Below are 19,045 nucleotides of genomic sequence, written 5' to 3'. Positions count from 1 at the left end.
AATATGATATGTGGACTTGTAATTATGTTATAGATTATATTATACTGGGACAATGGAGTTGTTGCATGTGAGAGAAAAACTATGTAGAGATACTTTATATGTATTATCTAATTCAGGGTTTTGTGTTCAAATCTTACAATGATCAAATTTTAAGGTGAAATGAGGTGAAAATAAATTAGTCATCAGTACCATTTTTTTCTTAAAACTAATCACCATAGGGAAAATCTTGATCCAATATTGTGCCTCTTACAGGAAAAATATTTCCTTCACCAAATTAACTAGTCCTCTTCAGACCAAACAAGTTGCTAAATGCATCTGACTCAATACTTTTGTCTCTCTTCCTCTTTATATTTTATCTCTTTTCTTGTGGGTTTTCATCAAAGATGAGCTAAGATTCCTAATTTTGAAGGACCATTTCTGTTCAGTTTCACATACTGAATACTTTTAGAGATTATGAATCATCAAAAGCTGCTTAACTATTTTCCTCCTGGGCTGTGGTGATGGGTAAAAGATGAGCTGATATATTTTAATTGGCAGTACCCTCGAGAAAGGAAAACCTATCACAAATTCTCATTTTCTCTGCTCTACAGATTTCGGGCTTTGTGTTCATATAAATACAAACATAATATAAAACAAAAAATATATATTTATTATGTAATGAAAATGGTAAAGCATCGAACTAATTACTTTACAATGTGTGATTTCCTCATTTGACGTCCCGGTGTTGACATCACTTTTCACCCTTCCGGGTTCGATAAGTACCAGTGAAATAACGAGGTTGATATAACTGACTACACCCTCCCAACTGAAATGTGGATTCGTTATCTGTGTTAGAAATTATTCGTTAGGGTAGTAATGATGTCGCTTGTAATAGAAGCAGTATTTAGAGATACTTTAGATATAGTATCTAATTCTGGATCTTGTGTTTTTGCGTTCAAACCTTGCGAGAGTCGACTTATGTGCTAATACATGGGCTCGATAAAATAAATTATCAGCATCAGTACCATTTTTTTTTAACCAAAAAGGTGCTTGGTCTTAAAGCAAAAGAAATTAGTATCATTATAGTTTTTAGCAGTCGAAGCATCAAGTTTTTAGCAACAGTAATAGAGCAGAACAGCACATCATCATACGGTATTTGCAACAGCAGCTGTAGTAATAGCAACAGCAACTGTAATATTAGCAACAGTAGCAGATATCGTTGTGCAATGCAAACTATAAACCGCTTCTGTTCCCAGAAGCCGTTAGTAATCGACTGTCTGCACATTATTTATGTTAATGAGAGCAGCGAACGTCAGCAAGCTAACGCGCATGCTCAATCTCATGCCAATATCTACGGGGCTGCGTCTTTGAAAAGCAAGGGCACCGCACCCTGGTAAAGCGGATAGCGACCGGGAAAAAAAATAATAATAATAATTTCTTATAATTTACATTGAAATTCATGCTACATGAACAGGAAATAGGAACGTACAGTTAACGTGCTTTATAGTGTTCAAAAAAATCGGTGGATTTCTTTATATTCTATTGTTTAATTAAGGGTAAGTATGAAGACAGTATGTCTTTCCATAACGTCGTGTGGATTTCCTATTGAATGATCTCTTTTGGCCTTTTTGTTATTATAATTTGGAGTCGATCACCTTTCTTGTATTATTTGCTGTTTCATTACTAAATTAGTACGTTCTTACGCCATTAAATGCATGACTGAAACGTGCATTCGGTGTCCACTTAGCTTTAAATTCCTCTTTATATCTGTATGTATTTATATATATGTATCTGATAGAATATGGTTGCCGATAATGCATCAGATGACACACTACGGCTGTCCTAATCTTGATAATGAATAATTTCCTCTTCACACAGCCATACCATTATACATCTGATTGCTTTATCGGCAACCATATTCTTTAAAGACAAAACAAGAATTCACATTCCAATTCGACATCTAATCAAAATGGTTGTATAATAAAATGTGTGCCACAGCAAGTTGTTAGCCGCTTAGTCTTCATTACATGGCTGCACAGTGACATGCACAATTTTGTTGAATATCACACCGCACAAATGGACACACGGCTTAGATTAAACTCGAATTAAACACTAATGTTGTGAAATAGAATTTAAATGATATATTTTTACTGTTAAAACATCCTTCGACATTTTCCGATTATTTTAATGTTCCTCGTCTCTTCGCCTCGCCTTCAAAAATTCCTCAAATCTCCTGATATTTGTTGCAGACTTTCATTCGATCTTGCATGGCCTGATAGATTATTACTTTAATCAATCACCTGGACCACCTCTTTTCCTTTCTTAGACATTAGTTTCCATCCTATCGCATCTATTTCCCCCTTTATACATAATATTTAAAATAATTGCTTTCATTTCTCAATATCTCACATATCCCTGTTTTGTTTGTGGTTGTCTTTTTTTAAAATTTTTTTAATGAATTCTTTTCATTTCGGTTCAGAATTAATTTAACAGTAAATTAAACAATAATAATTATTTAATTGCTATAGGCGATCACTACTTAACTTAAATTTATCAGATGTCATCTTGACTTAGAAACTGATTTTATTATATACTACGACAATTATTTTTCTATAACAATAATATATAAAAAGCTCCTCATTCTGACAGATTTACTGTGTTTTCTGTTACATTGTCATTGTTTTTACATTGACTATATATTTTTACTGTATGTGGAGTTTTCTTTTTTAAATGTCTGTCTTAGAAATGTCACTTGACAGAAACCAGAATAGCTATACATTTGGTTGTATATGTAACATTATATATATATAGTACTCTGCAAATAAGCATCGAGTTGTCTTGCTTTTTTGACTGTTTTAAATTGGTGTGTGTGTGTGGATGAATATATGTGGATAATTAGGAAAGAGATTATAAGGAGCTCTGTAAATTTATTAAGCTCTCTCCTTTCAAGAATTGTTTGTTTAGAATGTTTTGTGTAAGTATTGTTGTCGTTGTTGAGGCAACAATACTGAGGAGGTGTGAGCGATGGTTAAAAAAAAAAAAAAAACAGTGTAGAGCAGTAGCAGGCCAGCCAGCAAGTCAGCCACCATTGCTATATTCAACATGGCGAGAGTGGAGAATAATTAATGTCTTCATTGAGCACCACCTTCGCTCTGACGTAAAATGCCAATATACACCACTCATTCTCGCTTTTAATTCTCTCCCTTTTAAAGCAATCTTGATGCAATTGTATGCTAAATATCTTTTTTTGTGGCTATATCGGCAAAACTTTTATATATATATATATATATATATATATAATGTGTGTGTGTAGCTTTGGCGATGTAACCGCAAAAAATATTTTGCATTATATATATATATATTATATATACGCGCGCGCGCACTCATTTATGAGGATATATATTAGTGTCATCAGTTTCGAGCGAATAAACTACTGTATACATTAAAAATTTCATTTTCCATTTCTACATATTTACTTATGTTTATATATAAGCAAAATATTTTTGCGGTTATATCTCAATCGTTTTGCACACACGCATATATGTCTATATATAAAGATATATATATATAATGGGATCTTTTATACAATATATATGAGAGAGAAATTCATAGGCATTTTTTTTCTCCCATTCCATTCTCCATTATTCCAAATTACTGTACTTAATATAGTTGTTTCTCAATAAAGATGTTGCTAAAATATTCAGATGTTCCCTACGTGAACTAGTTTTTTTGTTTTTCTTTCTCCATCTTATGTCGTCTACTAAATCCTCACTCCGCCTAGATTCCATCCCCTGTCATTATTAAAATTTTGCAATATGTAATATATATGTATGTATGTATGTATGAGAGATAGTGTAAACTTTTCAACAAAATTAGCTTGTCTAACTTTCATCAAAACGACTCTTCCCATCAAAATCGTCAATCGTCATTAATGAATCGTAAGTGTTGAAGCCTTACATCACGGTTTAAACTTCCGTTTATTTTAGCTCAACACAATTTTCTTATGGCTTGTCTCTAAAACTGTCCAGTCTTTCTCCATCGCCAAGCTAATTAAAATGTTAGCATTTTTTATTTATTTATTCTTTCTCCTCTTGCAATTTTAATGTGTTCTTTTAATCATTTGTTGACAGTGTTACCGAAAACAGTTAGCTTATAATGAGGTTAATAACGGCTTAGGTTGAGGGAGTGGTCGTAGTAGTAGGATTTTAATTTGTTTCCACCTTATCTATTAGAACATATCGACTACACCTTGAATCCAGTCAATTAGCTCGGCTTTTCTCACTTCACTTTCGACGTTTTCCAGGTTTTCACTTCGTTCATACAACTTCTGTTGGAGACTCATATTTTAAACTTTATTTTTTCAGTGAAATAAAAAAAAATCAACCATGACTAGCGAACTTGAAGCATTACGGCAAGAGACCGAACAGTTGAAAAACCAAATTAGGGTAAGTTTCTGCTTTGTTTATTTTATATACCTATTTATATAGGTTTATCTTTAAACATTCGAAAGTTATTTTTGTTTTGGAGATTTGGAATGAATTTTTAAACGTTTAAATTTCTTCGTATGACCCTGTACACTCTCATAGTATTTGATTTTCAAATCCATTATGCATACATTAACAAAACTTCTTTTTGTGTGATTGAAAATTAATCTGTTATGAATCTCAAAAATATTTGTGGAAATGTCACAGAATTGCAAGCATGTTTCTGTGCCCCATAATAAACAATATTATTTAACTTATTGTTCTGTCAGCTTAGTAAATGTTTTGCCTAACAAAAGTGAAATACTAGTAATGTGTCCATGATTTGTAATAACATTTGGCTATCCCTCAGTATTTGTGTGTGTATATCTATGTGCTTTAAGTTATCAAATTAACCCTTTCTGATTATTAGGAAGCTCGGAAAGCTGCTGCCGATACAACGTTAGCAATGGCAACAGCAAATGTGGAACCAGTTGGAAGGATACAAATGAGAACAAGGCGTACACTCAGAGGTCACTTGGCCAAAATATATGCCATGCATTGGGCATCAGATTCTCGGTATGTTTTCATTTTAGACTTGATTAAAATTTCATTGAATTTATTGTAAAAGTATTTACTCATCTTTCTGGGATGGAATGTGGAACTTTTACTGCTTTATTGTAATTTTGCTAAATGAAAAATTAACATTTACCAGGTCTCAAGTGCATTAGTATTTAAAAGGCTGGTAACTGCTTGAATTGTGAGCTTTGTTATCTTGTGTAGTTAAAATACTCAACTAAATTTTATGTAGAATGCCAGACAGTCCAACCTGTTTTGTTGCTTTTGATTGACTTGTTATAAAAACAATATTTTGATTACCAGGTTGATATTACTATATTACAAAATTTTTTATTGCCAATTGTACAACTAAATGTATGTGTATTTGAGACGTTTCGACTTTTAATCCCTTGTTTAGTATTCTCTTGAATAATTTTTTAATCTTGTTGGTAGTGGATTAAGCTCTGGTTAGAATAAAACATCTTGTCTTTTAGCTCCTCATTTAATCAGATTAATTACTTCTGATGTGTTGTTTTATTTTTGTGTAATAAGTCCTCTCTGTTGCTATTAGCATTTAAATTCTATTTTACCCAATTTTGTTTTATATCTAATTAACATACTTTAAGATTAGATGATTTAATAATGTAGGCAAATATTGCTAAATGCAAAATGCAGGACTGAACATTATGTTCAATGTAAATTAGAATGGCCACTTAATTACTTGAAACCTGAATGTTTATGTGCTGTAGTGAAATCTAGTACTACTTTAAAACTAGTAATCATAAACTCTATCTAAAAGTTAAAGGCTGCTACGTTGGAAATAGTAGAGTGGCTTCTTAATTGTCTAATTTAATTAAATAAATAAAATGTCTTTCCAAATTATTTGCTTCTAGTTTTTTTTTTTTTTTTGTTTCTTTTCCATTCTTAGCATGTTTTATTGTAGTCAACATAGCTCTCAAGAATTGGTTTGGTGGACTTGATTAATGGTCTTCATGAAAAAAAGAAACAACTGTAGATTTTCCCCACATAATCTAACAACTTAATCGTATGGTTATGATTTTTGTACAATCGGCATATTAGAGGATATTCCAGATGTTAAGAATATCTTCAACTATGTTGGTTTTCTGTTACATGATTGTATTTGATGGGCTTTATAACTGAAGCAAATTTACTTTTAGCTATCAAATGAGCATCATTAATTTCAGTTTTGTTTTTCTTTCCACTATCTGCGTGAGAACAGAAGGTAATATTATTTAAACAATTTGGCACTTTTTTGCTTGAATATGGTTTTTCATTTTATAGATATCAGAAGGCAAATATGTTGATATTCATTACCTCACAAATTGGCTTTTCTTCTAAAGCTGATTGCTTTTCTCTAGTGACTAGATTTTATTTTTTTTTTTATTTTGTGTATATTTTTAGTTTCATTTTCTCTTTTTGCTTTTCTCTTCTGATGAAAGCCATTTTAATTCTTTATTTCTTGTTTGTCTGGGTTTTCATCCTTTTATTTTATCTCCATAACTTTACCTAGCCGGGTAGTTTGTCATGCTTAAATATTGACAAAAATTGGTATTCCTGATTGCATGTTTGTACACCTGTATGCTATATCTACTGCACCTGGATTTACTGTGTAGCATTTAGTCATGCCTTAACTTTTAAATCCAAAACGTGAAATTTACCTGTTGAACTATATAGTGTTCTATTTTGGAGGGAAATTTTACTATTAGCTTTAAAAATAAAATATTACTTTAACACTTTTCATGAAAAGTTTAATTTGGTTTGTGAAATTTAACTATTCAGTCTAATTACACTTAAACTTTATTAAAATTCTCTCTTGAGAACTTCATTGCTTATTGACAAATATCTGGGGAATATAATAAATCTATTATATATGCATATATATTTTATATAAAAACTACAAAATGACTTAAATTTTCAGTCCTGAAAATTTGAATTTCTAAGATTCCTTTTTTAGAAATTCATCTTTTTAAATTTAAGGCAAAAAACAGTTAAAGGCTTTATTCACTATAGAGAGTACTTTTCAGAAATTTTATGCACTGTCTATCTATATTATATATTTTCACACATTTCACATATTTCATCACTTCTAAAATATCTATTGTAGGCAATAGTTCACTTTGAATATCTCACTCTTTTTTTGCATGAACATTCTAAAATTTAATTGCAAATGTTGCTAACATTCAGAAATTTGTTGAAATTGATTAATTTATAAAAGATTAAGTTTTATACTATAAACATTAAAATTTAGCTTGGAATCTTGGAATCATTATAGTTTTTTTTTTTTCTTTTTAGATAATTAACTAGGTAGTAAAAGAAATTAAATATGTATTTAATAGTGTAATATCAAATACTTTTCCTAACGAATATGTTTTTACATATTTCTTTCAAAAGGATATGTATATTATTTACATCTCACCATATATAGAAGATTGAAACTGCAAACTAATGAAGTTTCCATATGAAAATATTGATGCTACTTTAAAGTTAAATAATTTCTTTGGCATAAAAATTTACATGAAGTGCTTTTGTAATCTTATGTTTTCATAAAACATGTTGAGATTTGAGTGTGCATGTGTTTGTTTAAATTATATACACATGCACACACATATAAATATATGTGCATACATTCTGTGTATGCATGCTGGTTTTCAAGCTACATGAGTAGCAAGTTACAGGATGCAGTCAGTTATATTATTGATTTCATCGCAGATGGACATTACTGGTTTTGAATGTATTTATGTAGTAGCTTGACTTTTACCCCCGAAATATATTACATAACTTGAAAATGTTTTTTAAAGCATTAAGTGAAATGTCACCTTTTTTTTAATCCAGTTTTTAAAATGTATACTTTCTAATTTTAAACTTCATTTTAGTCTAAATTTCACACTTACAAATGTTTTCCAGTTATATCAATGTACTATTAAGTTCATAGATACCACCCTCATTTGAATATTTTGTATTTCTTTCAACTCAGGAATTTAGTATCAGCTTCTCAAGATGGTAAACTAATTGTATGGGATGGTTACACAACAAACAAGGTAAGTTAGTGTAGCATTTCTTTCTTAATATTATACAAATAGTTCTTAATGTTAAATTTCTGCTAAACAGTATTTTCTACCTCCAATCACTAAAGATTAAACTATATTATAAATTTGTATGTTTAAGTCTCTCTTGCTACTTAACGCTGTAATACAGTGTGTGTGCGTGTGCATATATATATATATATATATATATATATATATAATAATATGGGTGGCTCATTAACAATTTAACAATCTAAAGGCAAATTTATAGATGTTACTAAAGTGACAGAGGGTACTATACGGTACTGGCATTGCTAGAAATAAGTCAAAACAACTCAATAGCCATAAATGCATTGTCTTAATGACTGACAAGGAAGATAAGTTCCCTAGCAGACATATCACCGGTGATTTCGAATTTTGATGCAGGGCATCTTAATTCTCATCAGTGGCTCTTACTGCGCCTAGGGTTAAAATCAACTCACCTTGTCAGTTTACACGAAAACTGTCAAAACTCGTACACTGATTTCAAAAACGGTAAAAGTGAAAGTTATAAATAATATGGGTGGCTTATTAGCAATTTAACAACCTAAAGGCAACTTATATATTTGTATCTCACACCAGATCTTTTGACTGGTGGTCAGTTCTTATATAGATTTGATGTTTGGGGGTTTCTTTTTTGTGTGTGTGTGTGTCTTGCTGAAAAGATTAAGCTATTGAAATCCTTGTGTTAACATTTGTTTCATAACTTAAATATATTTTTATATTTTAGGTTCATGCAATACCGCTCCGTTCCAGTTGGGTAATGACATGTGCCTATGCTCCCACAGGAAATTATGTAGCATGTGGTGGTCTGGATAATATTTGCTCCATTTACAGTCTAAAAACTAGAGAAGGAAATGTGAGAGTTAGTCGTGAATTGCCTGGTCACACAGGATATCTGTCATGTTGTAGATTCATAGATGACAACCAAATAGTCACCAGCTCTGGAGATATGACATGGTAAGTAATTCACTTCTCCCTTAAAATAAGCATCCCTTATAGACTATTCACATTATTTCCATATCCATAACTGATTCTTAATTTTACAACAGCTGTAATCTTATTATTGAGCTAATGGATTAAAACTGAGCAAGTTTATTACTTGATTATAGTTAATCAGATATTGGACAATTTGTTCAGCTTATTTCCAAGATCTCTATCTTTTCATAGTGTCAGTTTGCTGCTTTGTTTTTCAGTGATCTGTTGCAAATATTTCTTGGCCTATTTATATTCCTTACTGCTATTTATTCTATCAGTTAACTCCACACCTTGTTTTTTTTTTTTCCACTATTTTTATATCATTTATCCAACTGCATGTTCAGCAAGGTCATCTATCTAACTAAAAGAGCCATTGTTTGATAAATATGTAGGCCACTTGGCAATTAGAACAATCACTGTATATTTCAACAAAACTCTTGGCTATAGTGCCTTTAAGAATGTTGATTGGTAAATATAGCCGTTTAGTGATGATCCTAAGCTTGCCCACTAAATAGAAGCATTACTTGTTTCCTGTGGGCAATTTTTCTAATTAATAATTGAACACTACCTTACTACTTATAATTTATCCCAGGTGGCATTGTATTTGTTACTTTTTCTTGAATTTATTATAATCTGTTAATGTATGTGTTCACTCTAATTTTATTTCCTTTGGGAAATGCTAAAAAACATTACCTCACACATATTTTTCTTAGTAGCCAGGTTAGAATGTAGTACCTGATTTAAAATGCATTTTAGAGGGTTTTTTTCTAAATTCTCTTTTTTTATTATTATTGTAATGTATTTGTATGATTTTTTTTTTTCCAGTGCATTGTGGAATATAGAGACAGGAAATCAAATTACCTCTTTCACAGGTCATACAGGTGATGTAATGAGCCTTTCACTTGCACCAGACATGAACACTTTTGTATCAGGTGCTTGTGATGCTTCAGCTAAGGTTAGCACACATCAAACTTCATTGTCTTTTTTTTTTTTCTTATTTATATATTTTGTAATTTGATCAATTATCTTCATTCTTTTGAAAAAATTTCATTAAATTTGATTATAGATCTCTATCTCTCCTCTTTAATAAGTTATTTATATGAAGACTAAAAAAAATATACAGAATTTCTTAGTAACAATAGTTATTATTTTTCAGCTCTTTGATATTCGTGATGGTATATGTAAACAAACCTTTACTGGACATGAATCTGACATAAACGCCATAACAGTATGTGATACACTCTTTCTTAATTATATCTTTTGTTTGGACTTTGTTCTCCTTAGTTTGATATTGAAAATTTGCTGAAATTTAATTTTTCTTTTGTAGTATTTCCCCAATGGATTTGCCTTTGCAACTGGCTCCGATGATGCTACTTGTAGATTGTTTGATATCCGTGCCGACCAGGAAATTGGAATGTATTCACATGACAATATAATATGTGGTATTACATCAGTTGCCTTTTCTAAAAGTGGTCGTCTTTTACTTGGCGGTTATGATGATTTCAACTGCAATGTCTGGGATGTCCTTAAACAGGAACGAGCTGGTAAGAAACAGTAAAACTTTTTTTTCTCTAAGCTTCTGAACCTCTCATTTTTGAACCATTATTTTTAATGATTTAGAATTATAACTGCTAGAGAAAAGGTTTTAAAACAAATGCAGTAGCATACTGTGGCTATTAACACACTTCAATTATTTTACTTTGCAAGTTTACAAAACTGTCTAGATACCTAATTGAAACTACTTCATAAGAAACTCATATTTGAGATGGGATGATTAAAAGTATATTTTTCTTTTTGTTTCCTATTATAGGTGTATTGGCTGGTCATGACAACAGAGTAAGCTGCCTGGGTGTTACAGAAGATGGTATGGCAGTTGCAACAGGGTCATGGGACAGTTTCCTTAAAATCTGGAATTAATGTTTGATGTTTGAAGTCTCATCGTAATCTGCTTCTGCACTGTCTGTTTCTAAGAGAGTCCACGACCTGCAACCAAATTCCTCCAGTAAACATATGTAACATGTTCTCCGCTACTTGTAGCGTTCTCATGTACATTGTAGGTCAGTTGGCACCTAACTTTTCTAACAAATGCTTAATGGACCTCATTCAAACTTTTCAAGAAGGGGAGTTTTCTCCACAAATCATCTCAATTTATATTTGCATCAGACGTCTTGCTACGTTATTCTGCATGATCCATAGACATTGCTTCTTCCCATTTGCAAAACTGTCTAGTATGCCTTCTTAAAGCAAGTATGGACTTATGGTATTGACAATTCATACATTTGTTTAAATGTTGGGGGGTGGGGCGTATTATGAAGAAAATAGTATATTTACTAACACTTCAGGTAAGATTTGGTTGTATTACCATAAATTGCTGGTTGGTGCTGCCACATACCCCTCTTCCTATACCTGATGTTCTGGAGGCCCCCAAATAAGTGTTACTATCCGATCAGAAAAATTTGTATGCAAGAAATTACCCTCCCTTTGTTAGCTTGCTAGAAAACATTTTTGGTTCACTGTATCTGTAATTTCCCCTCTCAGTGTAAACTTTTTGTCTTGGGACCATGGTTTGGAGAGAAAAAAAAATCTTATTGCCATACCATAAAAGGCCATTTAGTGGGGCTATTTGTTTATTCTACATGTCCACTTCAAAACAAAACAAAAAAAAAGAAAGAAAATTGAAAAACAAAAAAGGAAAAAAATTAAATGTTTGAATAAATGCTGGCTTCTAGCACTTTGTTAAAGGGAATGTCAAACAATTCCAGCAGAATGTTAAAAATTAGAACTTATTTCCCTAAGATATTGACCTTTTATCTCCAATTCTTAGTTGTCAAATGTGGCATTTTTTATGTACATATACTTATTTATGAGTGTCTGGTTCTCTCTGTGTGTTATGTATGTGGTACATACATGCATTCACACACACACACACACACACGCACACACACATTTGTTTAATATACATGCATATTCTTTCTCCATGAATTTAAAAGGAAAACAGAAAAGCACCAGATATAGTTTTGATTTAGGAAATGTCTGAAATTTGCCACTTGTCAACTTCATATCTACTCTTTCTCAATACACTATGTTCCTCCTTCTCCAAATGTACTCAAGATCTTTCTTAACTTTTCTTAATTTAAATTTTTTTTTTTAAATATAGACCCCTGGAGGCTGTCATACCTGGCCTATGAATGGTTTATTTATTTCCAATGGCTATATGTGATTTGATATATTACACATTTGATAACCCTGTATGATTTTAGTTGTCAGTATATAGAAAATAGTACCTTGCTGTAAGGAGACAACGATATGACTTGTGCAGCCAATTGTCTAGTGGTCATATCCTGACAGAAATCACTGTCCAGCTGCCGATTACTATTGATGTCTCCTTTCAAGCATTTATATTTATTTTTTCTTAGTCTTATTTATGTCTTTAGTGTATTAAGTTTGGCCCATCTCCTTTACTTGTTTCTGCACAGCTGCTTTCTCCTAAATGAGCAAGACACTTTTCAAAAATGGATGTAAACTATTGCTGAATACAGCAACTGGCTAATTATTGAGGTTAACACTTTATTTTTTAAAGTGAAACTCTTGGTGTGTTTTGTCAGGCAGAATGTTTGAGTGTGTGTGAGAGAGAGAAAGAGGAAAATATATGTCAGTTTAGTTATTCTGAGGGTATATATTAATATCCCTTTAATTTTGATGAATATCACAGATTTTGTGTGGTCATTTGTGTGTTTGTGACTGTACGCAAGTAGTAATTGATGACACAAGCCTGTCAGTTTTGAAATTTCAACTAATATCTAAAAACTTTCAAAAAGAAATCCCATAAACATGCACTAAGCATATCAACCCTACCCCCTCCCCAAGAAAAATCCCCCCTAAACCCTCATTAACGATCTTGAGTTGTTGAAGTTCAGCTGGGTATAATGACCTGAGCTCACCACTGCTAGCTGCATTGTCATCTGTGACTAACTTTGGGAAAAACTTTAATCATTAGACCTTTTTAGTAAGTTTATAAGAGCAAAACTGGTCAAATTTTAGATGTTTAAAATTGAAGTACCCTGAATATTTAAAATATTTCACAGGACAGCAGCCAGCTACGTGGTGGGTCCCGGCGCAGTTGTCGTCGGTTCGGTTGTGTATTTAGCCTTCAAGCTTTCAAACAGCAAAATATGTCAGGAAACACTAGTCAGTCTAAACTTTTTGTGCAACTCAACAAATGTTGTATAATTGTTTTGTCCAATAAAGTTGTATATGTCTATGGATTTGTGCTGGTTTTTCTTCAGTTACCATTTCAATTTTTATCCTATTTTTCCTAAATTTCACAAGTGTATTTCAGTGAAAAGTTTCTGTTGCTTGTACTTATTGGGCCCTCCAAATAGAGGCTATGACACGAATCCTTCTTAATTAGATTGTATCATGCTTTGTTCTGGCAGAAATATACTGGGAATTTTTCTTTTTTTACTCTACATACTCTACAGCCGTCAAGTGACATCTCAGTCATGTTTTCCTTCTGTTGGTCAATACAATAATTGTCCAATATATAAACTCTTAAATTATTTTTTCTTTTACCTCCGCCATCATGGATTCCATCTGCTTCTAATTTGCTCTTCTAAAAATATCTTTAATTAAAATCAGTTATCTTCAGCAATAACTTATTTATATTGCAGTTTAGGTGGCCTTATTGTTTTAGGTTATCTAAAATGCTCTTTAGTTATTCTCTGCACTTGGCATTTTTTTTTTTTCTTTTTGCTTGCAAATTGACAAAAGTGATATTTAGATAATAATGAATTTCTAATATGATAGCTATGACTTTATTTTTAAATTTTTAAATAATAAACTAATTGCAGTATAGTGTTCAACTCTGTTAACTTTCTATTGAGAATCTTTTTGGAAGAAACCTTCAATGAAGAACTTGGAAGATTGTAAAATAAAAAGAAATCTTCAGCACATCCCGAGTTCTTATTCCCCAAATCAAAATTGGAGCCAAAAGGTTTGGTGAAGTATATTTTAGTGTGATATTTCTCTCCTTCACTTCTCACTTCGTCCACTTCATGTGCAGACAAATTGGGTGTTATTTGCCAGCAACTCGAAACAGCAGTGCTGAGCAAAACCTACTTTTCAGACTTCATTGTATATCCAAGTTTTGGGCTGACATCAATTTTTTTCCCCCTTTACCTGTTGTATAAATATTGTATTCCCCTAACTATTGACAAACTTTTGTAGCTTATATAGTTAGAATTTAGAACCTGTTCATTTTGACTCTTGTATTTTGTGTTCAGTATTCTAATTTTGTTTATGTACATTATATACATTCTATATTTTCCCCCCATATATATATGTATATATATATTTATATATATATGTATATATATATAATCATTTTTTGTGAAATTCCAAATGCTGTGTTAAGTTCAAAACTTTGTTTTTTTCCAATTTTAGTAATTTAAGTTTTTTAAATTCTAGTTATCAATACGGGTCATTTTGACTCAATAAAGACTGAAAGATGAAACACTCAAGTTGTCTGTTTTTATATTTTCACTATGGCAACTGCTTTTATTACTTGTGTTTACTTGTAGTTTTTATTTTCAAATTGAATTGCAGATTAATTTTATTACTTCTTACATACTTTTAGCTTTTAAAAACTGAACCTTTTGTAAAAATATTAATACTGATTTTATAAGCATGCAAGCAAGAGCAGTGAATTTGGAGGATTTTTCTCCTTTGTTTATTGTATAAAACTTGTGATTTTTTTCATATTTTAGTGTAACTTATCAAGCTGAGATTTTGTAGCATTTAGGCTTTAAATGCAGAAACTGGAAAAAAAAAAGTTTCTCATTCAATTTCATAATTGCTATAAACTATTTTATTAATTTGAGTTTAAAAATCCATCTTGTTGGTTGCAATACTAAAATTTCATTTATGATCACAACTGTTTGAAACCAGTCAATTTAAATATATTACTGTTGTGAGATATCTTCACATCAGTATTGTTTTACTTGGGCAATCAATATGCAATGTTTCCATCGTTTGATGTTTACTTCATCTTAGTATAGAATCAATAATATACATTCAAGACGGGAAGGTCTCTATTATACACCTCCTACAAAACATTGCAAACAAGTCTATCTGTCGCCTTTCAATCATATGTAGAGATGTGCTACATAAAATCACCCACTACATTCTGTAAAGTGGTTGGTGTTAGGAAGGACATCCAGCCATAGAAACCAAGCCAAATCACAACTGGAGCCTGAATAGCTACTTCCAAAATGTCCAACCCATACCAGCATGAGAAACGGGCGTTAAATGATGTTGGTGTTCATTAAATTCAGATGTACTGGATTATGTTTCAATTGTGTGTCTACTGAAATGTAATTTTTGTGTGTCTGTCTTGTTGCTGCACCTGAAGATTCTAATGATAGCCATTGCAGTGTTAAGATCTAATCAGAATGTAACAGTTGTTGTTACTTCACACTTGGAGGTGTTGCTTGATTTATCGTAATTTGCACTCAAATCTTTTGCAAATTTTATCCTACTGTGTTTTTTTTTTTTTTTTTTTTTTTTTTTTTTTTTTATGTTGATGTATCAGCTATGAAAAATACACCAGTAAAGTGGTTGGTTTAATACTATTCCTAATACCAAAGAATCCAACCAAGAAAAATTTGAAATAGTCTTTTAACCCATTTAAGAGTGCAACAACAAGCCTGCAAGTGTGAAAAGTAGATGTAAAATTTAATTTAACAAAAACCGAGTCAGTTAAAATATATCAAACAAATCTTGAAAAAAAAATGCTCCATAATTGATTTACAACTGTTTTCAGAAGACTAAAAAATTCATATTTATTCTTCTACACTGTTAACTAAAAGCAATACAAACTTTCAACTTTAATTATGAAGTCTGTCTCCCTAAAGTGCTCTTTTCCCCACACCCAAGTCCCCACCATAGTTTATCTAAGCTGCAATATTTTTCATTATCACTTTTCCTCTCTGGATAACCAGTGGGGACAAGCATAGCCACATGGTTGAGAAGTTTGCTTTGCTGTCATATAGTTTCTTGTTCATTCTCTCTGGACAGTTATCTTAGGCAAGCATTTTCTACCAGCATCCCTTCTCAAACCTTTTACATGAAGTTGAGTAGATGGAAATTGAAAGCCCATCAAATTGTTGTTTTATATGGAATTTTCTCTCTCACCCACATTTTCAGAGACCCTGACAAAAGTTTGGGTGTTGCCTCTCTGATTCTTGATTGAGCCCTAAAGATTTTAATGTACTTTTAAATAGTATCATGAAAGGATTGTGAAATGTAGTTTTAGACCTGCAGAATAAGGGTAATTTGTTCACAATGTATGATCTAGAACAAGGTGCCCACACTCCTTGATATGCAAAGTTTGATGGATATGAGACGACTTGTAATAAATGACAATCTATATTTTCCTCCCTGTCCTATTCCTGGTTATCCATGTATAAAAGAAACCCAAGCTATCAACATTTTAAGGTAACACTGGCACCTAATAACTTGACGATTTAGACAGCCCCTTGCTTTCCTGTATTAGTGATAAAGTTTAACCCTTTTGATACCAACCAGCCTGAGACCACTGTTGGTTCTATGACCGTGATTTCTAGTTTTAAAGTGACCTAAAATACAACCTTCCATCAAAATTCCATGTTAATTTATATTCCAAATACCATCTTGAGAAGGACAGTTATTTTGATAAATTCGTCGCTAGTTTAAAAATTAACTGAAGCAAAGGTTGTGTATTTGAACAAAAAGATTAAGAATCCTTGATGTAGAACTACACATACAAGTATTGCACTACTCCATTTCATCACTTTCCTTGCTCAAGTCAGTCAGTGATATATGGAAGAGAACATTGTGTTTAACTTTATTGTTGCTCAAAACATTTAAATTGCTCTCCTCTTCTTTTGACTTAATAAACAAGTACAGGTATTATTTGAAACCCCCCATTCCTGTCACTATTTTAGGATTAGGGAAGGCATATTATTTATGTTAGTATTACACCTGCATCATGAATAGACAGCTTCATATGACTCTAAACTTGATCTTTTCAGCTCTTGGAGAAATTCCGAGGAATAATTTCATCAAAGAATATATGATCTTTTTTTTTAATTGGCACAAGGCCACACGTTTGCTAGGTTCTGAGGGTGGATTTGTTTGAATTGACACAAGTATAAATGATTCTGTGTGGACAAAAGGTGAAACTAACTTGGCAGGGTTTGAATTTGGGCCAAGACTAAGTACTGTAAAGCATTTAGTCTGGTGCTCTGCCACTTCTGTAAACTTGCCACCCACTTCTTCAGGTTAATATTATGAGATAAGCTACCTGACATTTGTTTTATTCATACATTAGTTATACAAGTCATTTTCTGACGTAAATAACTGTTACAGTATCATATGAAGTAAACTAGGTTCTCCTCATTTTTGTTGTTTCTAAATTTACTTGAAAAATATTGAGTATTCCATCTGCAGTTTCAGCTATCAATTTAGCAGTAAACACTAATAATAGACCATTTAATAACAGTTCTTGTTGAGTTACATTATCAGCAAATCTGACATAATGCAATCAATCTGCATTTTTAGCTGAGGTTATCCTAAGATTTACTACTTAAAACATATGCTTCTCATTTTAAATTTGCTGCATTCAATAGACACAGGAATTATACATTTGATCTTCTAGCTCCACCATTTCAGTAAAACATAAGTTCCTATTTTGATAGTGACTTTTATCTATTAATTTAAATTTAAGTGAAGACTCGAATACATGTATCTGATTTAAAACAGATTGGTGAAGATGTTGGACACTTCACTGTGTGCAAAACATAGAATTATTATCTGTACTCTAAGATAATGCACAATGTTGGTTTCATTTAAATTTACTAGCGGAAAAACCTGCCCACTGTGTGGTTTTCTGCTAATTGCTACATAATATTTGTACATTTGATTTCCAATTTGTGCAATTTTCCTGATATTACATCTGATTTACCCTTATATCCTTCTAATAGCACTCAATAAATAAGCAAGATGGTGTTGGAATTTATGAAGAAATTGAGTATTATGTTAGCCATGTAAAAGTCCTGTTTATCATATATATATATACAGGGTAGATTTCATAAATTTGCATGATGGCAATCTGGAATGTGCACCTAGTATATACTGTAAAAGATCATATTGAAAAATTTAGGGTAGGTTCGAAAACATTATTATATAACTTATTTCTTCAGCATTATTTTTCCATCTATATATATATATATATGATGACTTCCGACCGAGACCTTTGGAAATATGCTGTGCGTGAGAAGACCCGGCAAGCCAAGTGAGACCTAAATCCAAGGCCTCTGCCAGGACTGTAGCCAGCCCATTTATGCGTGCCTTTCCTTCATTGGACACTAAACTCCACTTGCGAAGACCTGTTGAGGCAAGTGAAATGGAAATCGAACTAAACTCGACGACTGGCACTCATGCCAATGTCGTCTCCTTCATTGGACACGAAATTTGGCTTGCGAAGACCTGTTGGGGGCAAGTGAAATCGTGATGGCACGTGTAAAGACATTCGAGCGAGATCGTTGCCAGTACCGCCTGACTGGCCTTCATGCCGATAGCACATAAAAGCACCCACTACACTTTTGGAGTGGTTGGCGTTAGGAAGGGCATCCAGCTGTAGAAACTCTGCCAAATCAGATTAGAGTCTGGTGTAGCCATCTGGTTCACTAGTCCTCAGTCAAATCGTCCAACCCATGCTAGCATGGAAAGTGGACGTTAAACGATGATGATGATATTTATTCATTTTAGTGTTAATAACCTATTTAAACCCATCATATAACTACAATAACATAAACAGTAAAGGAATTAACTATTGGGAATATATGATGGATTTCAAGTTACATTCTTAGGTATAGGAGAAAGAGAGAAAAGTGAAGTGCTCAGGCGATTCTGTTGATTGGATCAATTGAAACCCTCATCGTAACCGAC

The 19,045-nt window shown here is 32.1% G+C and overlaps 1 protein-coding gene across 6 annotated transcripts in view; it reads left to right on the top strand.

Moving 5' to 3' along the window:
• LOC106878845 (guanine nucleotide-binding protein subunit beta) overlaps positions 1 to 13,319 on the top strand; it is a 168,439-nt gene extending 155,120 nt beyond the window's left edge. For 3 of the 6 annotated variants that reach the window (XM_052966149.2, XM_089349644.1, XM_089349645.1), the window contains exons 3-10: positions 4,344 to 4,424; positions 4,873 to 5,018; positions 7,993 to 8,056; positions 8,811 to 9,040; positions 9,884 to 10,013; positions 10,215 to 10,286; positions 10,386 to 10,602; positions 10,869 to 13,319. In XM_052966149.2, coding sequence (XP_052822109.1) covers positions 4,365 to 4,424; positions 4,873 to 5,018; positions 7,993 to 8,056; positions 8,811 to 9,040; positions 9,884 to 10,013; positions 10,215 to 10,286; positions 10,386 to 10,602; positions 10,869 to 10,975 — 1,026 coding nt within the window. In that variant the 5' untranslated portion in view covers positions 4,344 to 4,364 and the 3' untranslated portion in view covers positions 10,976 to 13,319. Of the gene's footprint in view, positions 1 to 1,348; positions 1,536 to 3,909; positions 4,037 to 4,259; positions 4,425 to 4,872; positions 5,019 to 7,992; positions 8,057 to 8,810; positions 9,041 to 9,883; positions 10,014 to 10,214; positions 10,287 to 10,385; positions 10,603 to 10,868 lie in introns of those variants that run through there. The other 3 variants (XM_014928364.3, XM_089349646.1, XM_089349643.1) reach the window with 3 other exon arrangements.
• Positions 13,320 to 19,045: the final 5,726 nt, after the last annotated feature.

The sequence above is a fragment of the Octopus bimaculoides genome, chromosome 3 (genome assembly GCF_046866305.1).
Source record: "Octopus bimaculoides isolate indiv1 chromosome 3, ASM4686630v1, whole genome shotgun sequence".
Lineage (NCBI taxonomy): Eukaryota > Metazoa > Mollusca > Cephalopoda > Octopoda > Octopodidae > Octopus > Octopus bimaculoides.
The sequence above is the reverse complement of the archived record's forward strand: the minus strand, read 5'-3'. Positions and strand labels throughout refer to the sequence as shown.